Source organism: Paroedura picta, unplaced genomic scaffold (genome assembly GCF_049243985.1).
Source record: "Paroedura picta isolate Pp20150507F unplaced genomic scaffold, Ppicta_v3.0 Ppicta_v3_sca21, whole genome shotgun sequence".
Lineage (NCBI taxonomy): Eukaryota > Metazoa > Chordata > Lepidosauria > Squamata > Gekkonidae > Paroedura > Paroedura picta.
In genome coordinates, this window is record NW_027518618.1 from 2,627,717 (window position 1) to 2,643,180 (window position 15,464).

At 49.6% G+C, this 15,464-nt stretch overlaps 1 protein-coding gene across 1 annotated transcript; it reads right to left on the reverse strand.

Annotated features, from left to right (window-relative positions):
- Positions 1 to 611: 611 nt before the first annotated feature.
- Positions 612 to 14,856, reverse strand: LOC143828236 (calcineurin B homologous protein 2-like). Its single transcript, XM_077318514.1, has 7 exons — positions 14,636 to 14,856; positions 10,281 to 10,353; positions 8,336 to 8,416; positions 3,481 to 3,590; positions 3,169 to 3,230; positions 1,778 to 1,900; positions 612 to 1,006 (listed from the first exon to the last, which is right to left on the reverse strand). Exons 1-7 carry the CDS (start codon positions 14,700 to 14,702, stop codon positions 953 to 955), a joined length of 570 nt encoding a protein of 189 aa, XP_077174629.1. The 5' UTR covers positions 14,703 to 14,856; the 3' UTR covers positions 612 to 952.
- Between the last annotated feature and the right edge of the window lie 608 nt (positions 14,857 to 15,464).

The following is a 15,464-nucleotide window of genomic DNA, read 5'->3' on the forward strand; positions in this document are numbered from 1 at the left end:
CCAGAAGCCCTCCCACTGTTGCCCCCCCCAAGCACCAAGAATGCCAGCACCCCTGCCCCAGACAGATAGCTCCATCTATCCCTTGTGGCTCAGAGCCACTGATTAGGGGGCAGGAAATACTTGGAGATACTAGGGGTGGAGCCTGAGGATGATGGGGTTTAGGAAGGGGACGGCCTTCAGTGGGGTATAATGCCATAGACTCTGCCTTCCAAAGCAGCAATTTTCTCCAGGGGAACTAATCTTCATTACTTGGAGATTAGTTATAATTCCAGATCTCCAGCCAGCACCTGGGAGGTGCCAGCCCTGCCCCAGATGTTTCTCCAACCCCCTCTTGAAGCTGTTTATGCTTGTAGCTACCACCACACCCTGCAAGCAGTGACTTCCACGGGTTAATTGCCCTTTGGGTGAAGAAGGACTTCCTTTGACCTGCTCTGCCATTCATTCATGTCCACGAACTCCTGTGTTGTAGGAAGAAAAAGGCTTCTTTCTCTACCTGCTCTATCCCATGCATAATTTTGTACGCCTCTATCATGTCACCCTTCAATCTGTCGCCATGTAGGGAAAGAAACACCACTGTTGTCTGCCCTTTCTTTTTAAGAACAACCAAACAGTAAAATGCCATAAAGTTTTAGCTAAATGTGTGTTGCAGAACAAGGCACAGGTTTTCCAGAATCCAGGGAAAGGGATATCTGTTTTTAGATAAGAGAGGGAATGACTCTGCTTAGACGTGGCAAGATCTCTCTGTGGGCACCAGTTGGTGTATTAATCTTGCCCCAGTCCCATTTCCACAGAAGAATCTCAATGGGAAGCAGCCCTTTGCTTGCAGGATCCATTTCAGGCTGTTAGGAGCAGAGGAGAGACTGCCTGGATCCGTCCATTTTTCTGCCCTTGACTGAGAACTGAGCTTCTTCATATCCCACCTGGGGTGAAGACTTCCTGGCCATGCAGCAGGTCACTTCAGGATCCGGAGACTCATCTTTTGCTCAATGTTCAGCTTTTCCACAGACTGCAAAATGAAGGGGAGAGAGGTGGTGGTTACACCAGACATCCTTTGAGTTGGAGCTTAGCCTGAGTTTTCAGCGAAAGGGCTCAGTCTTGGAACATGGTGATGGGAAGAGACAAGGGTGCTGTTAAGCATGTGCAAAGGACTGTCTTCTTGTGGCTGAGACACTAATGTCCTTTAGCTTCCAGCTAAAAGGAAACTAAATCAAAAGATGTTTTGAGCCGGGAGGCAACACCAGAGGAAAGCCTTGGCCTCTGTGCCATCTTTGCTGGCCCTCCAGGGGAACAGGTAGGCCACTCTGGTGGGTGAGATGCTGGACTAATAGGAGCATTAGTCTGATCCAATTGGGATCTTATGAAGGCTTTCGTGCCCTGTTTGTTTGAGCCTACAGAGGAACTGGCTGGCCCCTGGGTGAGACGGGAGGCTGGACTGGATGGGCCCTCCCTGGTCTGACCCAGCAGGACTCCCCTGATGTTTTTAGGAAGCCCTCGGCCTCCCTTCCCTGTGGCTGGACCTCCAGAGGAACTGGCTGGCCACTGTGTAAGACAGGATGCAGGACTAGATGGACCCTCCCTGGTTTGATCTAGTAGGGCATCCCTTGTCTTATCAAGGGAAGGCCTTGGCCTCTATGCCCTGTCCTTCAGAGGACCTATGGGAAGGGGGGTGCTGGACTAGATGGACCACTGGTCTGGTCCAGCAGGGATCTTCTTATGTCCTTATGCATATACTCCACAGAATCCACATCTGTGCAGCTCAGACTCTAACCAGCCAGACCTTAGAGAACTCTTCAAAAGAGATGGCGTTGTCTCCATCTTGATCAGCCTCTTGAATGGTTCGGTCTGTGATGCTTTCCAGTTGTTCATCTGTCACCTGGATCCCAATCATCATTCTCAACACCTGGAGGGGGGGAAAGATAGCTGGAGCAGAGAGGAGGAAATCTGGGGCAGAGGAAATGGTTTTTCTATCTTTATCTCAGCAAGTAATAATTTTTGCTTTTGGAGATTGGTTCTGATGCTGGATTATGGTCATGAGACAGGGAAAATTATTCATGAGTTCTTTGGGGTGGATTTTATACACTGCTGCAACTTTCTAGCTTGGACTGAGTGAATGAAGGAGGGCGTGCCTCTGAGTACATACTGAGCACGTACTCTTTATTATTGAGTAACTGGAAAACTAGCCCGCTGTATGCAAAATACAACGGGCGCTAGAATCCCCGGTCTGGGGAAAGGAGCAGGGTACCTGCTCCTTTCCCAGCCTTTGCTGCCCCCAAATTCCCCCCCTGCCCACCTTCCGCCCCACTTTGGGCTTTGGGGGCGGCAAAGGGACGTGGCGCAACGGAGTGGGGCTGTCCCTTTGCCGGGGCCAAAGCTCCTCCCCCACCCAGCTTGGGGCTTCAGGGCCGGCAAAGGGACAGCTGTCCCTTCACTGGCCCCAAAGCGCCCCCCCCCCACATCTGCCCGCCTCCCAGCTGAAACTCAGGGCAGGCTGGGCCGGACTGCCGCCTACCTGCCATGTCAGCGGCCAGGGGGTAGGCCCAGTCCGGGGCAAGGGGCCAATGGACACCCTTTCCCATCCCGGACCAGGCTCACCCCAACCCCCCCTTACCGCTTTATTTATACCGGTCTCGCGGAGCGGTTAAAGATTGTATCTCTCTGTTCATTTGAGTGCCAGTGTAGGGGTTAGAATGACAGGCAAGATTACGGGTGGGTGTCTAATAACCGTGCAGCCTTAAGAGACCATTTGAGTGGTACTGAGCTCTATTTTTTAGGGTTGTTGTCAGGATAACATGGAAGAGAGGACCATGGACACTTCTACATTCTAATTTAGTTGTTTGTATGTCTCTGCTTTGGCTTTTTTCTTTTTCTTTTTCCGCAAGTCTTTTGCTCCCTCTAGTGGTTGTTTCAGTACTACATTGTTGTATCTCCAGCATAAAACACACAGTGATGTGATATCGAATTGACCACTAGAGGTCCTTGGGAAGATGTTTGGATAAAATATAGTGGATCAATTAAAGGGCCAACTTCCAAGCTCCTGAGCCCAGGTGTGCCTACTTCCTAAAAAAGGAGCATGACTATCCTCCTCCACTTCTAAAGCACAACGACGACATACACATTGGCCTTGATCTGTATAGCCTTTCCCAGTGTATATATGCACATGGTAAATACCTGTAGCAGCTCAGCTCTTGAGATCTTTCCATCCTTGTCTTGATCGTAGAGCTGAAATGCAACTTAAGGGAGAGCAGAAGGACCGAGGGTTAAGAAGAGGATAGAAAGATTGGTCATTCCAGCATTATCTACAGGATACCAATTGATTTTTAGTTCAATTTTACAGGTCTTTGGCTGCCTCCCATGCTCCCGCATAGTCAAGGGACTGTACTGGACTTGCGGAATTCTGCAACCCAAGAATCTCAGCTTCCGTCTTTTAAAGAAGAGAGCAAGTTTCTGGTCCTTCTCCCCTCACCCCAGTGATATACTCACACTTTAGCTTGCTAAGTCGGCTGTTTATACTCTCAGAACCAGCAGTTCTCTCCACAGGCCGGAAGTGGGCCAGAACGTGAACAAAAGTTCGGAAGTCAGTTGTTTTTCTCCTAGGGAGGAATAAGACTCACTGTTATGTTGCTGCTACATCCGGAAGGATTCATGAGGAAGCTGATCAATTGACCAGTCAAATACTGGTCAGGTTAGGGTTTCTAGGCTCCTCCCTGGCCACCTGCAGGGAATGGGGTGGTGGCGGCGTAGGATTGCCAGTTTCAAGTTGGGAAACTCATGGAGATTGGGGGATGGAGCCCGGGAGGGACAAGGATCTCAGGGGGGTTCAGTGCCATAGGGTCCACACCCCACAGCATCCGTTTCTCCAGGAGAACTCTTCTCCCTAGTCTGCAGATGAGCTGTCATTCCGTGGGATCCCCAGGTCCCATCCGAAGGCTGGCACCCCTGGGACAGGTAGTTCTTGGAACATTGATTGTCTTTGAACAACAACAACAAAAGGCTTTAGCAATTAGGAGGTCCTGGCACTTAGGGTAATTACAAAAAATAATTTGTTGTGGAATTATGAAATCCACTTAAAAATGAATTCTTATAATATTTTACAGTATTAGGAAAGGTTGTATAAAGATCTGATCCCCTTTAGTTTTTTGGCCCTGCCAAGTCAAGGTCGGACTGCAATTTAAAAATTAGATGAAGAATGACATTAAAGCCAAAACAAAGCAGAGTCAGGGCTGCTGTTCAAAAAACAAAGCAGGAAAAGAGTGGGTCAGGCCTCCCTCTCCAACAGAATGAAATAGGAAAAAGAAAGATTATCACCTTCACTTGGCGTGCTCAATTACACAATTGTCAGTTGGCAATCTTTGACAGGTGTGCTAATCCTAACCTGAGCATTTCTTAATTATTTTGGAAAGTGACTGTCTTTAGGGGCTTGATTCAGAACAGCCCTTCCTTCCTTCCTTCCTTCCTTCCTTCCTTCCTTCCTTCCTTCCTTCCTTCCTTCCTTCCTTCCTTCCTTCCTTCCTTCCTTCCTTCCAGTGAGAGTTCCAAATCTTGCCTGCCTGCCTGCCTCCCTCTCTCCCTCCATTTCTATACTGCCCTCCCTTGCAGCTCAGGGCAGTTACACAGAACATAGGGATAGTACAGCATAATTCATAACATTGGGCAAACAATAATAACAGGGGTTTCCATAATTGATGATAACAGATTCCATCACATTTCCTGTAACATTTCCATAACAATTAACTTGCTAGCTATGGTTCCACGGGTAGGTCGGTTCTGGATTCAGTACATGGGCAGGGTTTTTTCTGGGAGGGCCCAGTTGGTGCTTTTGATTCAGTTGGCTTCAACCAAATGCCTGGCAGAAGAGCTCCCTTTTGCAGGCACCATGGAATTGTCCTAGTTCCATTAGGGCTCTGATCTCCTCTGGGAGCTCATTCCACCAGGTGGGGGGCCAAGACACAGAAAGCTCTGGCCCTGATTGAAGTCAGATGTGCTTCTTTGAGGCTAGGGATCACCAGCCAGTTGGAAGTAGTGCAGCATAGAGCTCTTTGGCAGGGAGACGGTCTCTCAGGTACACTGGGCCCAGGCCATGTATGGCCATAAAGGTGATTATCAGAACATTAAGCCTGATCTAGAACTCAACTGGCAACCAGTACTGTTGTTGGAGAGCAGGCTGGATATGGGCCCTCTATGGTGTTCCTGTGAGGACTCTGGCTGCTGCATTCTGAATGAATTGTAGTCTCCAGATCAAGGTTAAGGGCAGGCCTGCGTACAGCGAGTTGTAGAAGTCTAGTCTGGAGGTGACAGTTGTGTGGATCACTGTGGCTAAGTGTTCTGGGGCCAAGTAGCACGCTAGTATCTTGGCTTGGGGAAGATGGCAGAATGCCAGCCATGCCACCCTTGTGACCTGTGCCTCCATCAAGAGGGAGGCATCAAGGATCATGCCCATGTCCCTGGTCGAGTGAGCAACAGATAGCTGTAGTCCGTCCAGGTTAGGTAGGCACGCTTCCTCACTTTTGAACTGTGCCTGGTTCGAGTTCTCAGGGGAGGGGGAGCCCCCCTGAATCCCCTATATTCTCTACCCTATGCTTTGTTAGCCAGTTCCGACTATACTTTCAAAGTAGATGCTTGAATTTCTAATAAAGAAACTTTAATTCAAAGAGTTTACTTATTTAGAATCAAAGTCTCTCACACTGCCCCACAGTCAGTGACTTATGGAGGGCGGAGAACCCAGCAGGGACTAGTTCTTTAAGGGCGACTTTTCACCCTCCCTGACCCAGGTTTCCATCACGCACGCCAGGTCCACTCCATGCTCTGCAAAGTGGGCTTGCAGAGTAGAGGCTTTGTTGTTGATTAACCTGGCGTTGCACAGCATCAGTGTCAGAGGTGGGTTATTCACCTTTGCCTCCATCCTAGTGGCCCAAGAGATGGGCCAGAGATTAGCAGGGGTTTGAGCATGCCCATATTTTGTGGGTTGCTAGATAAGACCAGTTAAGGTTCATCTAGTCCAGCATCCTGTCTCCCTCAGAGGCTAACGAGCCCCTCTAGATGGCCAACAGCAGGGCAGATAGACTGAGGCCTTCCCCTGATAAAACCCTAAGAAAAGACCTGCTAGATCAGAAAACGGAGGGTCCATCTAGTCTAGTCCAGCAGAAAGGGCAAGGGTTCCTTGCCTCTAACTCTGGTATCTTTGTTCTGAATCCGCAGCCAATCAACTTCATGTTATAATCTCTCATTGTAGTTCACCGCCTTGAGATGGCAAGTCCAAGAAGGGCGGTATATAAATCGATGCATAAATAAAAATAAATAAATTGGATGTCCTCGAGTTCTAGTATTTGAGGAGATGCAGGAAAACTCCTCTTTGTCAACCCTCTCCACCCTGAGTATATTTCCATGTCTTTTGTAGTCGTCTCTTTTCTAAACTGAAAAATTCCAGACTCTTCGGCCTTTCCTTAGAGGGAAGATGCTCCAGCCCTGTGGCATCTCCCTGCCTACCAGGATGCCAAATGAACCCTTTCCCCTGGTTTTCAGACTCTCCAAAATAGTTTAGGAGCTTTCAGCCACGTAATAAGTGATTGGCCAGTGAAGGAACAATGTTTGAGCCCAGTGGCACCTTCAACACAGTTTAATTCTGAGAGATTGCTTTGTGCTTATTAGCAACAAAATACTCTTCTGTAAAGAGGTTGGCACCAAGCAAACAGTGGCAGCGAGTACATAAGAGCGTTCTTGGCATCTTTGGGCCCTGCTCTGCCTGCCGAAATACATTCTGCCTTGCTTAATGGAAGAAGAAGAGACTGTAGCTGCAGCTGGCAGAGTTCCCTTGTTAAGTGATGGGGCTTGTTCTCAGTGGCCTCTTCTTTCCCATCACATCTCAATTAAAGCTTCTGCCTTTCCTGGAAGGAGAGTGTTAACGTGTGGAATTCACTGCTGCAAGAAGTGGTGGTGGCCACAGGCACAGATGGCTTCCGGGGAGGTTGGATGAACATCTGGAGCAGAGGTCCATCCGTGGCTATTAGCCACAAGGGATAGACGGAACACTCTGTCTGGGACAGGGGCTTCAGGGGCATTGGTGAGTCTGGAGTTCTGGCCCCTCTGGTGGACTTCCTGATGGAACTTGGACTTTGGCCACAGAGTATTGGTCTGGGTGGGCTACTTTCTTGATCCAACATGGCTTCTCTCATGGTCTTATGTCTGGGGCAGTGGTGCTCTGTATTCTTGGCACTTGGGGGAGTAACAGTGGGAGGGGGCTTCTGGAGTTCTGGCCCCACTGGTTGACCCCCTGATGGCCCCGGGCTTTGGCCACAGTGACCTATTATTCATGGGCAGGGAAGGACAGGCTGGCGCCTGCATGACAGCAGGACTAATTCCCGCTTATGCATGATGCTGACACCATCTGGGCCCCTTCCCGGCCCTGGACTACATTAGGGCCTCTGATGTCCCGCAGCAAGGGAACACGGATTCTTCAAGGCCTGGGGAAAGGCCTGGCTCCCCCCTCCCCCTACAGGGCCTCTGCAGGGACACAAAATGCTCCATCCGCCTTCACAGCGCTGCAGGGCTGAATGGGGCATTTTTGCCCCCCATGATGTTGGGATAGCAGCATGCCACTCTCCCACCATCGTGTGTTGGGACCCCCCTGCTCCCTGCCAATGCTGCCACTGCCACAAGGTGCAGCAGAACCCACCCGCCCTGGAGATGTTTGTGTGCACGGACTGTGTGCGCGAGGGGATTTCTTCCCCCATGTGTTCACGTGTTGAGGTGAAACAGCAGGACATGCTGCCTTGCTGCTAGGAATCGGCAGCAGCATAGTGCAGCCACCACTGTGCATAATCAGTCTGTGTGACACAGTATTGGCCTGAGCCAACATGGCTTCTCTTATGTTCTTATGTTAGCAAATCTTGCCATCCTTCCCTGCGTTGATGTCATGTCAGAAAGAACCCTGAAAGTTCTTCTGTGTGGAAGCTGCAGCATTTCACCACACTGTGGTGCCCTCTAATAGGGCGATTTCCCTTGCGCTGGAAAATTTGAACATGGTGTAGGACAGGGAGAGTTGGGTTGCCAACCTCCAGGTGGGGCCTGCAAATCTCCCTGAATTGTTGCTGATTTCCAGCTAACAGAGAACACTTCCCCAGGAGAAAATGCTTACTATGGAAACTGAACTGTATGATGTTATACCCTCATGGCGCCCCTTCGCTCCCCAAACCGTGACCTCCAAAGACTTCACCCCACATCTCCAGGAATTTCCCAGACTGCACTTGGCAACCCCACAGGAGAGCGAGGTATTTCCTAGCAAGCCTGTTTTCTTTGTGTGTATGTGCGTGTGTCTGTGTGTTCCATCATGCCCACTCACCCATCTTGGAAGAAAGCATTGATGATCCGGTCCCCGATGGGGTTCACAGCCAGTTCTCCGATGCCTTGGAGATCATCCTCGCTGCAGACGGAATTTGGGGAAGAGAGCCCAACAGGTCAGAAAAGGATACCAGAAGCAGCTCCAGGCAGAAGATTGTCTCGTTTCGTTGGCCGAGGGCACCTAAATAGGCCTCCCTTTCGTTTTCGGAGGCCTTGACTAAATGCAGGGGTCCTCAGGGCGGCGTCTGAGGGCACCGTGAAGTCCACTGAGGATTCTTAGAAATTAGGTTGGGCCAGATGGGGCTTTGGCTACGGTTGGCCGCTTCGGCGCCCGAAGCACCCATTCGCTCCTGACGCAGCCAGCGCCGTACCGCAGCGGCGCAGCGCTGGCTAGGTCGGGAGCAAATGGCCACTTTGGATGCCAAAATGCCCAACCCTACTTCTGATTGCCCACTGGAGATCTGATTGGCTGTGAAGTTTTTTATAAACATGGCCACGAACCTTTCACTTTCCTCTCATCCACTTGCAGGGGGTGGTGGTTGTGAGAAGATTCCACATGGATCCGTGGATTCAGAGGAAGTGAGGGCACTGGGAGCTCAATTAGGTCTTTATCGTGACCGCAGCATGATGGTACAAGAGTCAAAACTGAACTGAAAATCCCCCACCCCCCCAACCCAACTTATGTACTTGCACAGGGAAAAGGATCTTCCTGCAGACAAGATCTAGAATCATAGAATCAAAGAGTTGGAAGGGGCCATACAGGCCATCTAGTCCAACCCCCTGCTCAACGCAGGATCAGCCCTAAGCATCCTAAAGCATCCAAGAAAAGTGTGTATCCAACCTTTGCTTGAAGACTGCCAGTGAGGGGGAGCTCACCACCTCCTTAGGCAGCCTATTCCACGGCTGAACTACTCTGACTGTGAGAATTTTTTTCCCAATATCTAGCCTATATCGTTGTTCTTGAAGTTTAAACCCATTACTGCGTGTCCTCTCCTCTTCAGCCAGTGGGAACAGCATCCTGCCCTCCTCCAAGTGACAACCTTTCAAATACTTAAAGAGGGCTATCGTGTCCCCTCTCAACCTCCTTTTCTCCAGGCTGAACATTCCCCAGTCCCTCAACCTATCTTCATAGGGCTTGGTCCCTTGGCCCCAGATCATCCTCGTTGCTCTCCTCTGTACCCTTTCAATTTTATCGACGTCCTTCTTGAAGTGAGGCCTCCAGAACTGCACACAGTACTCCAGGTGTGGTCTGACCAGTGCCGTATACAATGGGACTATGACATCTTGTGATTTTGATGTGATGCCTCTGTTGATACAGCCCAAAATGGTATTTGCCTTTTTTACCGCTGCATCACACTGATCTAGTCACGCATTGGGTAGTTGCAGTGCAGACTTTCTTGTCTTGGACCTCATGTTTGGCAGACACAACAGTGACCATGCTGAAGCACTTTAAACGCTCTCAATTGCTTTGTATTACTGGTGGGAGTTTTTGTGCAACTAGGCAAAAGGTGCTAAGTCATATTGGCTATAATTCTCTGTGCATCTCTCCCCATCCAGCTATTTGGATTAGAATAGGAATCTTCTCTTTACCTCTAAGTATGTAGAATTACGTTCTCTAATACATAGTTACTATATTAGCTAAGTACACCCTTGGAGAATGTGCTTTTCTTTCTTTGTTGTTTTCTGACCACACACATATAGCCACACACTGCACTTACCAGCCATATCAGGCACTCTGCTAACTTTCGGAATATTAAGACTTTACCCCCAAGTCTACCAACATTTAATATCCTTCAAGTCAGTCTTTGAAAACTGTTACCTTACTCAAGTGCAGGGCAGTGCTGGATGCTCAAAGCATGTATATGGATCAGGGCCTCCCAGTCAGCCAAAGGTGGGCCTGTCAATGCCTATCCAATGTTGTACTTCTTCTCTCCACTGTCCCTTACCTGAGAAACCCCTTTTCATCCTTGTCCAAGGCCTGGAAGCGTTGGTAAAGACGTATCACATTCGCTTGAGAGACTAGGTGTAAAGGAAAGGAGAAGGTCAATAGATCTGAGCAAGAGGGACTATGGCTCAGTGGTAGAGCATCTGCTTGGCATGCAGAAGGCCCTGGGTTCAGTCCCAAGTTCTCCAGCTACAAGTACCAGGTGATGGGTAATGGGAAAGACCTCTGCCTGAGACTCTGGAGAACCATGAGTAGCAACAATTGCTCAGTGTGAGAGCATCTCAGCATGCAAAAGGTCCCAGATTCAATCCCCGGCATGTCCAGGTAGAAAGGACCAGGCAGGAGGTGATGGGAAAGACCTCTGCCTGAAACCTTGGAGAACCACTGCCAGCTGTGCTAGAAGGAAACTAGAAGAGGGGTTTCTATTCCTAGCATTAATTGATATATTTTCATTTGTTTTTAAAAAGTGTGTGTGTGTGAAATCCCTCCGTCTGGACACTGGAAATTTATTCCCAATCTTCATTCCATCAGAAAACAAGGGGGCATACCTGGAGATGTGGTGGGCTTCAGGACATCTCCCTTCAATGATTTTACCTTCTTGCTTTAATCCCTGCCGTTCTTTTGTCAGGGCTGATTTATCTACCAGATTTTGGTCTCTAAAGAGGCCTAACCTTTCTTGAAAAGGAGCCCCTGATGAATCCTGGGAGTTTCAACATGCAAAGCAGGGGTTCTACCATGAAGTCACAGCCCCATCCCAGATACGGAGGGATTTGGATGGGTCATGGCTCAGGAGCAGAGCATCTGCTTGGCATAGAGAAGGTCTCAGGTTCAATTCCCAGTTAAAAGTATCAGGTTGCAGAAGAAGAGTTAGTTTTTATACTCCGCTGTTCACTACCTGAAAGAGTCTCACAGTGGCTTACAATTGCCTTCCTTTCCACTCCCCATAACAGATACCCTGTCTGGTAGATGAGCTTGAGAGAGCTCTGACAGAACTGCTCTGCAAGAACAGCTCTAAGACAACTGGGACTGGCCTAAGGTTACCCAACTGGCTGCATGTGGAGGAGAAGTGGGGAATCAGATCCAGCTCTCCAGATTAGAGGCTGCCGCCCTTAACCAAGCAGGGTTGTGGCAAGGGCTCATGGGAATTGTAGTCCATGGACATTTGGAAAGCTACTGTTTGGCCACCCCTGGTCAGTGTGGTTCTCCATTTGTAAGGTCTTCCTCTTGGCTTCTGCGGTTGCACTAAACGTGGCTCTGCTGTCTGCTTTCTCAGGACTTGCATTTTTAAAAGGCAGAATAGGCAGAGTTTCATTTCTAGCAGAGGCAATATGTTTTTATTTCTTTTTAGATTTATACCCCGCCCTTCCCCAGGGGCCTCGGGGTGGCTTGAACTGAGAAAGGAAGCTACTTCTCTGGAGCTGGCAGTTCAAGCCTGACAGATGTAATTTTGTTCCCTGCCCTCCCCGGTAGATTTAAGTGAGAGGTCGAATTTCGGAGACGGGAGCAAATGAGCTTCAACAAGGTCCCCCTTTTGTATTGGTGGGGAATGTGAAAGGTTGCCTGCGAAGCCTGTTTTCTGTGTCACTCACAGGTCAGGGAAGCCCAAATTGTTTTAGGAAGAAATTGCATTTGCTTTCCCCCTGTGATTCATATATATATAATCCTCTGAGATCAGGACGAAGCAGAACACAATTCCTACAAAGTCTGTGATGCTGCCTATCCAGCCACAAGGGACTTGCCCAGTGTGATCAAGGAACTCTCTGGTATATTGTTAAAAACCTCAGCCGATCTGCATTGTCACTCTCAGGGGTAGTTGAACTGCGGCCCTCCAGATGTCCATGGACTACAATTCCCATGAGCCCCTGCCAGCATTCGCTGGCAGGGGCTCATGGGAATTGTAGTCCATGGTCATCTGGAGGGCCGCAGTTCGACTACCCCTGGCTAGGCAATGCCGCTCCAGCCAGCCCCTGCAAAACTGGGGACTTCATGGCTGGTTTGTGCTCTACAAAGGAGCCTAAATTCCACCCTTTCCTCCCTTCTGGCTTCTCTGAGACAATAAAGAGAGTCCCTGCCAGATCAGATGCAAGGCCTTGGGGTGGGGCCAGCCTTCATTTTAATTTCAGTTGCGTTTAAGGCCAAAATAATGGGGCTCTCTTGCGTGAGCTTTCATGAGTCACTGTTCACTTCTTCAGGGCTAAATTTTGCTAGTTTCAGCCAGGCTTCAGGAAACCCTGTGGATTCTTGATTCGCTGGAAAGGTTTCCTGAATGGGTGGGGATTAATTTTTTAATATATATATTTTTTAAATTTGGTAAACATTCATCAGGTGATATGACCATCTGTGACCATGTTGACCTGCCCCTCTTCCCAAAGCGGCCAATGAAGGGGCTGGAGGGGGTGAGAAGGAGAGGAGCCCCGGGGGGGGGGGGCAAGGACACAGCTAGGCTTCCCAACCCTATTCTGCACTTCTGGGATTTCTCGAAACCTAAAGAATGTTTCAGGGGCTTCTCATTGGTAAAAAAGTTGAGAGAGGCTGCTCTAAGGCAGGGATTCCCAACCAGGGAGTGCCAGAGGGGGTCTGCAGCCTTTTCCCTCCGGCCTTGATGGTCACAAGCTAGGGAACTGGCAAGGTGGGTGAGCCCTGGGTGTAAATCCTAAACGCAAGGAGTTGGTTAAGGTGTGCTGTGAGCAGTCCAGGCTGCCTTCTCGGTTCCTGCATGAGGCAGAGCTACAGTAGTGGTAGCAAAGGCAGAGGGCTAAGGGAGCAGGAGATTGTCACTTGTATAGCGTGGCAGGGAGGAGTGACCAGCTGGCGTCTCTTCCGGGGGTCCTTGAAGCCTGAAACTTTATTTCAGGGGCTTCTCCATGGTCAAAAGGTTGAAAACAGCTGCTCTAAGGTAATACTGGACCGTTTCTTCTTTAGTACCCTGAAGACCCTTTGGATTTCCCCCCCTGCTTTTAGCCACATTAAAGTTCTGGCGTCCAGGCCAGCAATTCGTTCGTTCTTTCTTTCTTTCTTTCTTTCTTTCTTTCTTTCTTTCTTTCTTTCTTTCTTTCTTTCTTTCTTTCTTTCTTTCTTTCTTTCTTTCTTTCTTTCTTTCTTTCTTTCTTTCTTTCTTTCTTTCTTTCTCTCTCTCTCTCTCTCTCTCTCTCTCTCTCTCTCTCTCTCTCTCTCTCTCTCTCTCTCTCTCTCTCTCTCTCTCTCTCTCTCCTCCTCCTCCTCCTCCTCCTCCTCCTCCTCCTTTTTATTATTTTGATATCAAATAACAACACGGTTTAATTACAATACAAACATTATGAAACCATAATAAATATAAAACCAAAACAAACTAGGATTAATTGACCTCTAGTCACCAAAATGGCCACCCAATGCTTATAGGGGAGATTCCTGGCAGAACAGTGGGAAGAAAGGAGGACGGATACGTATGTATTTAGGGGGAGGCCCATAATTTCCTGGCTGTATCCATGCTGGCCTCAGCCCAAGGCTGTTGAAGTTCCAGTAGGGCCCTAACCTCGCCTGGGGGTTCATTCCACCAAGCTGGGGCAAAGACCGAAAAGGCCCTGCACCTGGTTGAAGACAGACACACTCCTTTGGGATGGGGGCCACCAGCCTGTTGGCACTGACTGAGTGCAAAGCCCTCTGGGGGATGTATTCAGTCAGGTGGATGTATTCAGCTACTTTCTAACCCTAACAACACCCTGTCGGGCAGGTACAAGTGTCTCTCTGCTTCCAGAGATCTCTCTCTCTCACTCACACATTCTCCCATTAAATTCACATCTTTTCCTGTCTCCTATCTGAACTTAGCTACATATCGGCATTCCTGGTCTGAACGGCCCACTAAAGGAGGGCTAATCTGAGCCTCTTGCCCTACGGACTAAATTCCAGAGCCTCACTTCTCTATTTTCCGTTTGCAGCTAGATTCAAGGCCAGGAACTTCTTAGAAGTTTTCAAGGTACCGGCTTTCGAGAGTCCAAAGTTCCCTTTGTCAGATAATAGAGCTCGGCCTCTTCGAAGCTCATACGCTCCAAACTCTTGCGGGTCTCCTCAGAAGCTACTGGCCTCCAAGCTGGTTTGTGTGTCGCTGGCCAGCACGGCTCCCCTCTGACACCATTAATGGCACCTATGAAGAATGTGAAGGAGAAGAGGCCCTTGGGGGAAAGGCAGAGGGGACCAGGGGTTGGCTGCAAACCCCTTGGCTTCTAAACTTGCCTAGCAGGGTCTCAACGACCCACAAAGTGCTGCGGCTCCTATTTGGAAATCGATTCCCGCCCCCTCGCCTATTTTCCCTCCACCCCATTCCCAGGAGCCACATGCAGATAAGGAACAAAACCTTCCGCTTGCTTAAGTTTTTCTTACAGCCGGTTTCGGTCATGATCGCCTCCAGGTCGGGAACAGGCAGGGGAAGGGAACTCTGGGCTCCCATCTCGAGGTGCTCCGTGTCCTGTCCCTCCTTGGCACAGCAGATCTGTTTACGGCGGGGAGCCCATGCCCTGCATGACTATCCAGCGCCGAGCAACTTCTGAGCAGCCCAGAAGGCAGCTGTTGCCGGAGCGCCCAGCAGCTAATCGGAGCCGCGCAGCAAGGGAGGAAGGCGGGACTTGGCAAGGGCCGGGAAGGGTTATTTTAAGGTGGTAAGGCTAGGAGAGCAGAGCTGCCCTCACAGGTGCGCAGAATTCAGTGTGCAAGCTTTTGGGGCTGTCAGGGCTCTTCTTTTTCAGGCCAGATGTTGACAGGAGGGAGAAACGAGGGGAAATTGTCCGGTGGACGCTTTGGCAGCTTGTGCCTAAAGGGCGAGGTGCAGCTTAGCCTGGCGACATTGGTTAGTGCGAGGCTGTTTAGCTGCCCCTTTGGGGGTTTCTTGGATGAACAGCAGACCCAGGGAGTTGATAGCCTGGAGCATTCCAGGGGTGGAAATAAATCAGAAGCCCACCGTGCCCTTCCTCATTGATAACTGGCAGTCTTCAAGCAAAGGTTGGATACACACTTTTCTTGGATGCTTTAGGATGCTTAGGGCTGATCCTGCGTTGAGCAGGGGGTTGGACTAGATGGCCTGTATGGCCCCTTCCAACTCTATGATTCTATGATAATACCCATTTCCTTGCAGCTGAGGAAGGGTACCTGCACGTGAAAGCTTGTCCCATGAATAAGACTTGGTTGGTCTTAAAGGTGCCTCACTGGTCTTCAA

Bases quoted from the DNA above. Each gene is read 5' to 3' on its own strand.
- LOC143828236 (XM_077318514.1), bottom strand. From the start codon at position 14,702: ATGGGAGCCCAGAGTTCCCTTCCCCTGCCTGTTCCCGACCTGGAGGCG. The intron at 8,417-10,280 runs GTAAGGGACAGT...TTCCGTCTGCAG, and splicing joins GATGAAAAGGGGTTTCTCAG to CGAGGATGATCTCCAAGGCA. The intron at 1,007-1,777 runs GTCTGGCTGGTT...TTCATTTTGCAG, and splicing joins CTTTTGAAGAGTTCTCTAAG to TCTGTGGAAAAGCTGAACAT.